This window comes from Diadema setosum, chromosome 10 (genome assembly GCF_964275005.1).
Source record: "Diadema setosum chromosome 10, eeDiaSeto1, whole genome shotgun sequence".
Taxonomy (NCBI): Eukaryota; Metazoa; Echinodermata; class Echinoidea; order Diadematoida; family Diadematidae; genus Diadema; species Diadema setosum.
Window position 1 is genome coordinate 29,062,951 of NC_092694.1, and position 13,423 is coordinate 29,076,373.

Below are 13,423 nucleotides of genomic sequence, written 5' to 3' on the forward strand. Positions count from 1 at the left end.
TGTGCGGCCTTTGACAGAATTGGGTACTTTCTTTTGCTGTCCAGTGTATATACATACATATATATTATATATATATATATATATATATATATATATATATATATATATATATATACATATTGACATCGTCGACCCCGACGAAGACAAATGTATCGTCGAAAATTTGGTCTGAATAAATAGCACTGTTGGACTGTCAAAAATGCATTACCACTATACTTTTTCATCTTTTATATATATATATATATATATATATATATATATATATATATATATATATATATATAGATTATTCTTTCTCAATGGTAGTTTCTGTGTTGCACAATATGGAGGGCCTTATATCTGAATATGACTCGGCCACATGCAAACACACGTTGCAGTTTGGTAAAACTGAAGCAATACAGGTCAACATGCATCTACATTAGTTCATTAAATAATGCAAGCGGATTACGTTCGCATACAATGTACTCTGTATAATTTCCTTTTAACTGAACACAATGTCCACTGAAAACAGAAGATGTGTGGCACAATGTATTGAAACAAGAGGTAAGCTCAAAGTGGAAGTTTTTATAAATGTAGTTGCGAGATACAGACAGTAAAAGGACGGGTGATGAATAAAGTCGACCTTCTCAGATAATTCCTATAGACAGGACTTGTTAGTAGAAGTTGTTCTTTCTGTTGTGAGTGTTAGGTAATACTGCCAGTTAAGGGTTACCAGAGACCAAAAGTCAATGACCAATGCCAGCGACGGAGTGAGTGGTGCTTGCAGAAATTGTAGCGGGCTATTATGTCCTGAGAAATCCCGAATAGAGGTGAATCGAGAGGTTAATTAATGTATAATAATACATGCATTGCATTGTTTTATCGTTTATGATACTTTTTCGTGCAAAAGTAGCTTGGAAATATATTCAATGTTGCAGATGATGTAAAGTATTGTTATCATTTTTTCATTTGTAATATCACAATTAATTCTTGATCACAAACATTTCCAATTATCATCATTACTATGGAAGATCATACAAACTGTACTAAAGTATGTGTGTTTCTTTATTCTTACTGTTTTGTTACCGGCTTTGTAAATTCCTCATCGTTGTAACATATGATTCATGGGATCGTATAGTTTTGGTTGAGACCCAACCTCAGGTTTCTAACATTGTTTGGTGAGATAATGAGAAACCTCATATGAAATACGAAAGAGCATGTAATTCTATGAGGAATTCAACGTTATTTTATGAAATTGGATTTGAAATGGCTGATATATCCAAAACAGGGCGATCCCAATAAAGAGTGGGACCCACCATTCATTAGGATTTTTTTTTTTTAACTTTGTTTTTGGATGTCTCAGCCATTACAAAACCAGTTTTCATTTGATAACCTTTAAATTCCTTTTAGGATGGTATGCGCTGCATTATTTCATAGGTGGTACTCTTGGTATCTCGCAAAAAGTTAAAAGCCCAATCTTCATCTCCAACAATACTTTACCATCCCTTTAACCCTACCTAGGCCGAGCTATTAGGTAGATGATAGAGCCGGAGGTGGGGGGCTCCCAGGCCCCCCCCCCCCCCCCCCCCCAGATCTCGGCCGTCGACCACAACGAAAATTGGCACACACATTGCCTATGACGTAATCTAAAGTACCACAAACTTATTTTTTTTTTTAAATTATAATTTAAGTCAAATTATGCTAATTTATGCATAATGATGCATGAAATCAGACAATTTGGCATAAATGATTAAATAAAGCTGAAAACAGGCACATTTTTGTGTAAATATTCCTTTTAGTGTCCTTAGCAAATGTCAGAGAAAAAAATTGTGTAATCAGAAAAAAATTTCTTAAGTATTTTTTTTTTAATTTCTTAGGTATTTCCTTGTTTTTTCGACTTTGTTTCTGTTTTTTCGAAAATTTGTCTGCGACATTGTTCCGAACAAGAAAATATGTTATTGATCGATTTTAATCAATAAAGCCCCAAAATAATCATGTTTTTATGAAATTTGCCTGTAAGCACAGTTTGCATTGAAATTGTACACAAATTCACATTTTTGAGCAATTTTTTGTCTGACATGCATGTGCATAATATTTATGTGCAACTTCATAACCGCACCCCCGGGCATCGCAAATGTGGTATCAAAAGATGCGGGAGACTCGAAAGAAAAAAGTCATGAAACGTCACGGCGACAGCTTTTCACGATAGCAATACATGGTTGTACATCACGCGAAATGTCGGAGCCTCGGAGCCCAGCATTCTTCCAAGGATTTATCACTGCTGCTGGCGCAGCACGGCTTGGTTCTACGCATAGCTCCATTATCACTCTCTGCTAGCAATTACAGTACAGTGTACTACAGCAAGAAAGCCTCGACAAAGGCTAAACGCACAAAAACACCTGCAGCAATGTTAGTATGGTCAATAATTTTCAATTTCAGAAATTGATAAAAAAAAAAATAATTCAACAGTGAGTCAAATAACAGACATCTTGGAGGAGATGGAGAGACAGACAGAAAGACAGACAGACAAAATATTGGAAAGAGTGTGACAAACTATTACAAAGCCATGAGGCAAATGAACAATGCTTAGCCAACTTATACATCATCAATTACAAATACTTTATTCATAGGTTGCCATGTTTGTTTTTTTGACAGACATCGGCAATGGTAATAATTATAACGGTGTCATTACAACTCTTCCGTTTTGGGGGTAGAAAAGTACCCCATGAATAAATTCTAAGTAGAAGCAGTACAAAAACATTAAATCCTTATTTTCACTCATATTTTTATGCTTCACACAAGCAATCTAAACAGACAATGTTTTTCTTTTCCTCTGCATTTCATACAGAGAAATATATGACAAGCCTACATATAGATCACAATCATATGGCATTGTTTGGCTACTTGCAATTTATGTAAGTCCATATGATACATACAAATGTACATTGTATTATTTTTACATTCTTCAAATAGACAGCCTTGGTAATACATGTACAATTTTGTTTTTTCACAGTACATGCATGTCGAGCAGATTTCATCAGTTTCAAACATTGGAAGCTCACACACAGTCACCTTTAACGTGAGTCTGAACTCACTCAAGAACAAGTAAATTGACACATCTAGTATTCAACTCCCATGCAGGTTGAATCTTATTCTGCGTACTGTACTCGACAAAACAGAAATTAAAAAAAAAACAACAACAACAAACGGGACTTCTGAGGAACACAATCTGCGGGTGGAAGGCTTTTCACTTGTGCAACATTGACTTCGTCAAACCATCTGGATTTCACTTTGAGCAGAAATCCTAGCAATAATAAACTTTTCCTTTTTAGAATAAAAGGCATGTCATCAGTTCCACGGACTTCATGTAAATAAATATGTTGTATACTTTAATTTATACCACCTTCGTGCCTCATTTGAATTAACATTTCTTTTCTGGAGTTGGCTGCATTCTCTGGAACAAAGCACATCTTAACATATACAGTGTATGTCTCCAATACTTTGGGTTTGGGGGAATATAACCTCAATAAGTTGCAAGTTTTATTGGCATATGCACTTCTCTCTTCAGACATTCTTAGAACTTCAGTCCCTTTCTCTCAAAATGGCATTGAGAAGTTCTATGTGGTAGAAGCATACATTAAGTTAGCAAGCGCACAATTATCATTTATACATTTTACTGGGACTCGAGTCCTGGCTCATATAAATGCACAAATATTTGAAGTTCTCTGTTTCTAGTTTATAGGGAAAGCAACTCATGTAAAGATTGAATTGCCAAATCAAATTGTGTGCAAAATAAATAGGATTGAGAAACATAATTTATATAACGAAAGAATATAGAGAGAACTTGAAAAGACCTTCGACTAAGGCAATCATTCGACTTATGCGAGGTCGACACAAGCAAGGTCGACCGTAATTATTCCCCAATCATTTGGACAGTCAGCCTGCAATAGCCCAATTATGTTGCATTAAAGTGGAACAGCAGATTAATGCAAGATGAGAAAGAAAGTGAGTGCTCATATTACTTTAGCAGAATGAATATTATCAATCATACTTGCATATTCAAATTGATTTTTCTGGTAAAAGAAAAAAAAATGGGGGCTTCAAGAAACACAAACTACAGCAACAAAAAGTCTCCGTACATACTCTGTCTGCATCATATACTGTACGTGCAATGACAAATCCTTGGTTTGTTATATTCTGTTTCAAAACTTATGAGTTATACCAAAATAAGGTAGATAACTCTGTCACCCAAGTAATTTTTTCACACTGGTATCACAGAGCATAAAATATGCGGGAACAAAACAAAAACAAAAAATCCATGTAATGTTATATTCCAGGTACATAGCTTGTTGCAGATGTTGAAGAACAACTGGGTTTGTCTACATCACTTCAGCACAACAGCAGTACTGGTGTTCACTCACTGGCGATGTTATTACGGGTACCAATTGACGTCAAACACTTGGGGCAGTTGCAGGTTATATGGGTGAAGTGTTGCATTCAGTGTTGTCTTCCAGGTGCACAAATACGGGGCACATTTACAATATTTTGTGAGTTGCATTGCTCACACTAGGCACACAGAAATTGGATAGAATTTCATCCTTCCCTAGCCTCTAGTGTTGGACATCTGTCTTTCTGTGCAATATCTGAACATATTTTTCTTTCACGACTCTTTGAAACAAACCGAGACATATATATTTCCACCTTCCACCTTCCAACAGTATCACTGCTTTATTGTGGAATCTTTTTCAAATTTAAATTTGGACAAGTCTACATCACCAATTCCTGACCCTATAAACCATTACAGGAGATTTTCAAGTGATGTCCTAGAGCATATGACTCTTTTCGACCAAACATATGCCCCTGATATAACAAAGTAACTTTTCACTTCTGTGCCATTAACTACCATTAGCATGCTCAGAATTTGACGATAATGGGTAGCTACAGGCTACGCGTAAGCATTGTTTTTTTTCTTTGTTCGTTTTTCACAAACAGTCCAGCTTGTTAGGGAAGCAAAAGATCTGTATGTTCTTTTCTCATCTTGTCACACACTTAGTCTGGGCGCCGAATCCCCGTAACGGGGTTTTTGCAGCTAAAACTTTTGAGGGTTCGCTAAACAGGACAAACACGAGTGGTCTCACAAGGGCCGAAGGCCATTGCATGGTCAATCTTTCCGGTCCAATAAACCCCTTGACGACTTTCTCCTCAAAGGGCCACATTTGCCGCATGCAGGTAAGTCTGAAGGAACTGGGCCGCTTGCGGGTCTAATCCCGAGCTGACCATTGCAGTGACCTGGGGAAGCAATTGAGGCGATTTGTGACATCACAGAAATTAACAATTTATTGAATTTTCTTATAATTCAGATCGATTTAAAAGCTAAAACTCTGACATATGAAAAAGTATATTATAATAAATCAAAAAATATTCAAATTTGAAAAGGGTAAAGAAAAGACATACACTGTTTTACTGAATCATTGCCTACCGACTGGTCCAACTGTGCAGAAATTTAAAGAGACATTTTATGAGAAGGGTATAGCCCCTGAAGCTCTTACCAGCCAAACCTATCAAATATTCATTCACAACCAGCTGCCCAAGGACAGTTGCCACTATTAGGCATTTTTGGTGTTGCATGTCAGCTGCAGCATGTCAACTGTGCAGTCCCTGTGTTTTCCATTTGAAAAGGGAGCCTGATTAAACGGGGAAAAGTTTGTAACCCCGACACCTCCTGATTTACAGAGGGACTGCTGTACCATACATTGTATGCCCCCCCCCCCCCCAAAAAAAAAAAAAAAAAAAAAAAAAAAAACGGGACCCTCGCAATGATAACTTTAAAATAGTGAATCAATCCAAATACAGTTTCTGGGTATGAAACTATAACTCACTCCCCACATCTTGCAGAAAACCCCATTTGATTTCCTTCAGTGGTCAAAGAGAAATGAGGAATTTTGCTGAGCATGTCAGAAATCTCTCCCCTCCAAGTTCTGTCTATTGTGTTCACACACAAGAGCATCCAAGTGCTAAACTTGGAAGAATCAGACTCATGACATGCTTTACAACAATCCACATTTCTCTGTGACCGCTTAACCAAACTGAACAGAGTTCTCTGCAAAATAGATCAAAGATGTTATATTTTAAGACCCTGAAGTAGCATTTAGACAGTTTAATCATATTGGAAGTTATCAATGCGAAAATCTAATTGTAATTTTTTTTGAGGGGACATACTGTACTTTTCCACTCACCTGTCCAGGGTGGGCAGCACTTAGCTTCTGTAAGCTCTGGGCCAGGAAGATCTTCGGGTTCTGGATGGTTCCATTGAAGGGGTCACGCGCCGCCTTGCCGGCGTTGGCGAGCTGTGAGTAGGCCGCCGAGTAGGACGGCTGGTCGTCGACCTCGATGAAGTGCTCATCGTCGGGCACGTTGTCATCTTCCTCCAGTTCAAACAGGCCAATCAGAGCCTGTAGTAAAGGAGTCCTATCAAATGAAGGAAATAAATGTGGCAAAGTAATTACCAGGCAATTTTCACATTTCGGTGGGCGAGTTTACTTCAAGTGTTTTCAACTTCACAATTTCAACTCACATGACTTCAACTTAACCCAAATTGACTGTAGTGGTGAAAACAAAAAGAATACATATGGTACAGGGCTGTCAACATTTGCACATGAAAATCAAGGCAATTTGGTTCACTTTTCTGGGAGAAATTTTCAAGTGCATCTCGGTGGGCAAAAAAAAAAGGAAAAAAAAAGAAGAAGAAGCAGGGTTTTATATTCTTCAGTTAAGACTCACAGAAAGAGTTTACAGTACAAGAAACCTACTGGAGAATCAAAAAGACTTGCCAGCTCTAATGGTATTTGTAACAAACGGTTTTACATTAAATTCGGTACAGTGCACTCCCGTTATAGCAAACACGGTTATAACAAATTTCTTGATACAACTGAGAAAAAAATTCAGGTCATAAAATTATCATATATCTGTATACTTGACTCTGCTGCTATGACAAAATTTCCATATAAAAGAAAACTGCCGGTCCCAATGACTTTGTTATAACGGGAGTCACCTGAATCGGATTTTTTTTTTTTTTTTTTCTCACCAACACTTGCGGTACTCGGCATTGGTTATCATGACTGGACAGTCCTGAGGATCTTGGTCATCCCCACGGCGACGATCTTCTTCTCGATGGCCCCTGATGTCTTCTGGACCTCTGGGATGTAGAGGCGGGACAGCACCATGCCAAACATGCTGAAGTGGGCAGGGAATGGGAACATGGTGAGTCATAACTATAATGACAATGCTAAGACAAGTGTTACACGCAGTCACTAATCCTGTGGTTAAAGGAGACCTCCAGGTGCTTTTCAGACTTTGAACAACTATAAATCATTTAAACTGGGTACAGAGCTTCACAAGTTATAGTGACTGGGATGAGGAATAAGAATGCATTTAGAATTCATATTAAACAAATCACGATGAAGAAGGATGATGACATAGAAGTGCATGATTGGGTGCTCAAGGGAACAGATTCACTGTATAAAGTATAAAAAGAAGAAAGCATGCATATTAAAGTCCACATACATGTAGGTGAATTTGTTCAGCCAGTAGTATTGTAATGGAATTCCGTTGCTTCAGAGGTTTTTCAGAGTTGGTTTATCTACTCAAGGACCACCACAATAAATTCCCCAAATCTATACATGGCATTATCCATTTATGTACTACATGGTGTGAAATTACATAAAAATTGTCTAGAATGCCCCATTACGGTGATTGTCTATCTTTATCTCCATTATTTCAACCTTGACATCAGCAGAATATGTAGCATGCTCAAGACAAATCATCACTGACAGCACACAGCCAAAGATGCAGCGGCAACTCACTTGGCTTGGATGCTGTCGATTATTTCAACCAGCTTGGAAGCTCCCGTCTTGACAGCGTAGAGCGAGAAAAACACCAGAAGGCCTGCAAGAGAACAAGATGACACAACATCACAGACATTTACTCTGTCAGACTCAGATGATCATATGCAGTGATACCATGCTATCATTTGCTCATACTACAGAGGGCTTTCACACTTACAACTTTTTTGCAAGCATATTTCTGAAACTTTTCATGCCGATTCAGTCATTTCTTGTTTTTCTCTTCTTCTTCTTCTTCTTCTTTTTTTTTTTTTTTTTTTTTGGGGGGGGGGGGAATCTACTCTCATACTTCAAACTTGAATTATGTTCCTCCTACAAACATTCATGAAACAACGTTTCACAAATTATGGCCTAGAGGTGTTTTCTGACCCAGTTTTGCTCCATTCTTGTAGCTAATCTGTACTCTGACCGGTTTACCCTGAAAAAAACATGATTGAGAAGATGGAGCCTTGTTCTCATTCCAGACAGTTTTGTTTTGTTTTGTTTTTTTCATTCTAAGGAAAGGTCTGAAATACCTCCCTCTACAATATGCCAGCTTCGGAAAGGACTCTAATTTTTAGGGTTGCAAAAGGGAGACACTAACTCTAAGAGCGTGTTTATACAGAGAAGCAAAATACGTGCTCATGCCGGCTCATGCCGCCTCATGCCGGCTCATGCGAGAGCACCTCTCGAATTTTGCTCTGTATAAACATGGCTTATGCCGGCATACGCCGCCAAATGCAGGCTCATGCGAGAGGTTCCGTCCGCCACCTTTTGAGGTGGCCGATGCGAGAGGAGCCTCGCGTATTTTGCTGTGTGTTTACAATACAGACGACCGAAATTCGAGAGGTAACCGGAAAGCGCGTATTCTAATATCTGTCATGATCGAACCACGTCTTCTCCTTACTGAAAAACTGGATTTCAATTGATCATTTGGCCGGGTGGTTGTCAAGAGGAACGTTAATACAAGAATGACCTTCAAGCTTGGTGGTCCTGATGACTTTGCCGGTGCCATCTTGATTTTCTTCATTTTTCCCATCATGCAATAAACTGCACTGCGAACGTGACCTATGCTTGACCCAAAATTCAAGAGGTCCGGTTCAGCTGAGGTCCGCTCGCATCGGCTCGCATGAGCCGGTACTTTGACTTCTGTATAAACACGAGAAATAAGCGCTCATGCGGGAGGTAAAATACCGGCTCATGTGCGCCGATGCGAGAGGCTCCTGTATAAACACGCACTAAGACATGTAATTGTAAACATTTCCTGCATCAGAGTGAAAGCAAATGGCGGTCAGATGCACTGGCACATCCCAATTCAAGCATGCCAACTCATTTTGAGATTTTGTTTTTCTTCAAAGGTACTGTTTACCTTTGGAGGCAGTGATTTAAAAAATGTTTGAGATATCAAACTTGATGCATGTGTGCAGATCAGTTGTATCACAAAACATCCTACCATATAAAAATTTTGGAATAAAGCCTAAACATAAGAGGATATCGCTATTTTTCTCAATTAACCATAACTGTAACAGTTTAGTCTTGAAACATTTCTATTACACTTATTGTTCACATTTTGTACATTTAACAATACTTAACACTGATCATACTGATTCACATTTTTACATTGGTTGCTTCTATCTCTGACTCACATTTTAGAACTATTTTGAAGCACTAAAGCTGGGTTTTTCTTTCATCTGCAAATGGTAAATCATGCCTCTAACTGTAACTAGACCAAAAATCGATGTTGAAATACTGATGATAAATGATAACATGACAGTTCACAGAAAATGAGCAAACAGGTACATGGCTCAGCATTTAGTAGAGATTGCAAATACTACAAATAAAAACATGTTTCCAACATGATATACCTCTGACTTCTAGTCAAATCTGGCTCCAACAGTCAGCCAACAATTGTAGGCAAATAACAATGATAACAATGAGAATTTAGAACTTTACAGCTATCTACTCATATCTTGTTTTCCCCTTCACCATAACACAGTGATTCATCACAAATTGACTGTGAGTTACTGTAAACAAAAAAATGCCTGTTTGCTGTTGAAACTCTCACTGAGCCCTTGTCCAAGAAAGACACTTATTCAAAATTATGGCACAAAGGAGGCAGATCTGACATAGATTTAAAACAAACCGAGGAAATTCTAAACACTTGAATAACAGTGAGTCCTCTAACTCTTGATTTTGCAATCAATTCAGAACAACTGCAGCTTGGGGTAAGTGTTGCTGCACCTTTATTTCAGGCGACTCCAATTATTATGAACGCATAGGGACTAGCAGTTTTGTCATTCTATAAAAATTTTGTTATAGCGAAACAACACACATGTAGTTGATGAATATACAGAGCTAATAATTTTGGGCCTGAATGTTAGCTTGTTGTATTTCATTGTAAAGTATTTGCTACAACAGGAGTACACTGTATCAGATTAATGCTAAGCCAAGTTGCTCAAAGCGAGACCTCCACACTCACTTTTGACAAACTTGGTCGTCTTGGAACTCGTCAGGCGATTGAATAGCAGAAGGAAGATAGACTTGATGTGTGAATTCAGCTTGGACCTGCACAAGGCACAGGACACACAAAAAAGGTAATCAGTCTGTGTTATAATGTATCAACAGTATAAGGGTGGTGAAGTGGCTATAGTCAGTAGGGTGTATGGTGCACCATTTGCCCAATAATTCCTAAAAACTTAAGTTTGTTGGTTGGTTGATGAACTTAGTTTAGCGCCGAAAAACTCAAATTATCAGTCCATAAAGTTTTTCAAGAGAAAGTCTGTTTATCAAGCAAAAAAATAAGTTTAGCATCTTAGTTTGTCTGTCAATAAATTTAATAGTTTACAGCTGAAACACTCCATTCATCAGTCAATAAACAATTTTCTTAAAGATAAAATCTGTTTATTAAGCACAAAACTAAGTTTATCTATAAACTAAGTTAAACTATTAATGAGAAAAACCATGTTTATCGCAAAAAAAAAAAAAAAAAAAAAACTTGGGTTTTTCATGCGATAAACTTAGTTTATCAGCGAAAAGGTAATCAAAGGTAATCATATTATATCCAAGACAATATATAATAGATACACTCACTCATCCATGTGTTCCACCAGACTCTGCAGGAGGTAGAACCCATGGTGATCATTGGTCTTGGATGCTATCAGCTTCTGGAAGACCCCAAGCAGACCCATCTACAGAGGAAAAGACAGGCAAATGCATGGTGTAATAGTTCTCAAGAATGCTTGTGAACTAATATTTACATGGGTTGTTGAAATCAAATCTACAGCTTAAGTGTAGTCCATGGACTAAAACAAGAGTAAAATAGGCAAAGAAATTTGGGAAAATAAGAACCCAGCAAAAATATATTTTCATATACAGTATCAGAAAACGATGGGGAAATTTGTCTCTGGCAGAACTAAAATTATAAAATCATGTGATCCCATAAATGCAAACTTCTTGACATTTAAAAACAGATGGAATATCCTAAAAAATCTGATTCTTGAGAAGAAAATCATCCGAATACTAGCTTGTTGGTCCTTGGCTAGTAAAATGTCAGGAAAACAAATGTTTCCAAAGTAAGAACAGGCAAGAAAAATGTTGCTACTTCATCCACAATGATGAGAAAACTGTAAAGCATCCAGATATTTTTCCCACCCATTTTGGCTCATCATTCAATGTTTATGTAAGGGTTGCTGGAAATTAGTAGTACATCTTTCTATGTAATGAAGCAGTTTTCAGTAAATTTCTACGGTTTATATTGGCTTCTTCTTTTTTTTAATTAAAAAATGAAAACTCCTACTTTCAAGAGGCATTACAGAGGCAAGATTCAAGAGGCATTCACTCTGTTTATCCTACTAATACTATAAAATCACATTAGTTTGCATCTTTGTGATGCCCCTCTCACCAGCTTGTCGCTCTCCACGATCCCTCCGGCTCCCTTCTCTATGATGGCCTGTAGGAGGCGGACCAGAGGGGGGATGTTGCCGGGCCGCTCCCATAGGACGGGGACGAGGAGGAACGGGAAGAGGGCCATGTAGGGCGGGGGGCACTCCGTCCGGGACTCCAGCATCATCGACATCAGCTGGAAGATGTAGGGGATAAACTCTGGTGGGAGGTGGAGGAAGGGGGAGGGGGTGGGATGAGAAAGAAATCGAAAATACATACGAAGGTAATGCAGAAACTTCCCATGAGAGTTTTAAATCCATAAGCATTAGAATTACTGCTACTTAACCCTTACAGTGTTTTATTCACCAATAGGCATATTTTACAGCTCACTTTTCTTTGATGATGGGCCCAGATATACTCTAATCCTAATCCTAATCCTGAACCGGGGGGGGGGGGGGGGGGGGGGGGGGGGGGTTGTAACTGTCCTGATACAATCCCTTACATGTATCACGGCTGCATTCATGACAGGACTAGGGCTATATTGGTATACTTGAGAAGGTTGTCCAACTTAGCATGACAGCAAAGTTTGGAAGGGGGGAATTAATTGAAGGCTAATGAATAGCTTAGTTGAAACTAAGTGCATGAGTACAAAAAATGGTTAAGCTGCCCAGAAAAAAAAAAAAAAAAAAAAACACTAAATGAATATTAATTTGCTTTAAGAGATAAAATAGCTTTGTCACATAGATATGCACATTTCCAATTTGGCTTACTAAGAATAATCAGAAACTGGGACCAGAGTAAGACACTTTTATCAATGAGGTATGCAATATATTTCACAGGGTCCTTATTTTTGCAAATTTCGTAAGGTGCTATTTGCATTTTAAGAAAATATAGAAATATTAACTCTGAACCCAACGTGAATGCAACGTGCAAGCATACATTGACTGGTACGTAGTAAACAGTACAATTGTGCACGAACACTGCTCTCAATGATTGCGAATTTAATCGCTCACAACATTGTTGGGAACTCCTGATTCACAAACAAATTAGACTTGCTGTAAAATACATGGCAATTTGTTGATGCTAGTAAAGCATATGATGGAAGAGCTTGGATTGCAATGATGGAAACAAAGAATGAGCTATATCCTTCACTCCTAGCACTTGTGAGGTGTGCTACGAACACATACATAATGCTGCATGCATGTTAGCACAAACAGTCTCCACTTTGCCAGGGATTCTAGCCGGGAGATGCTTGGGGTTGAATTCTCGGCATATGATCCACATCCATTTCCCCGCAATTATAAATGGAGAACTTTCCATGCCCATAATAGTTTTGTATAAGAGCAGAATCTGTTGCAGGAACCCTTGGCACTGGCTAACACCACTGCTACCGCCAGTAGTTGTGGAGGTCACTATCTTACCTTGTACATCGCCAACCAGCATCTCCTCAAACGGTGGAAAGAGGGCAGTCTCAAACTGGGCCGCGTAGGCAGCATCCGCCTTGCAGCCCACCTTGATGGTGACACTCAGCGACTCAAACAGGTAGTGGTTGAAGTGGGGCTTGGAGGGATTCTACCACACAAAAAAAAAAAAAAAAATATCAAAACAGAAACTAGAGAGGAAGATTTTTAAAGATTCCTTCATTTGAAGGCATGAACAAATTGAGATCCTATCACCCCCCT

General features: G+C 38.4%; 1 protein-coding gene across 1 annotated transcript in view; it reads right to left on the reverse strand.

Annotated features, from left to right (window-relative positions):
* Positions 1–2,259: 2,259 nt before the first annotated feature.
* Positions 2,260–13,423, reverse strand: part of LOC140234357 (exportin-2-like) — a 38,403-nt gene continuing 27,239 nt past the window's right edge. Inside the window, 9 exon segments of the mRNA XM_072314416.1 lie at positions 2,260–5,268; positions 6,216–6,447; positions 7,064–7,109; positions 7,112–7,212; positions 7,842–7,923; positions 10,339–10,424; positions 10,950–11,047; positions 11,761–11,960; positions 13,163–13,313. Of these exon segments, the coding sequence (XP_072170517.1) occupies positions 5,182–5,268; positions 6,216–6,447; positions 7,064–7,109; positions 7,112–7,212; positions 7,842–7,923; positions 10,339–10,424; positions 10,950–11,047; positions 11,761–11,960; positions 13,163–13,313 (1,083 nt within the window). The 3' untranslated portion in view covers positions 2,260–5,181.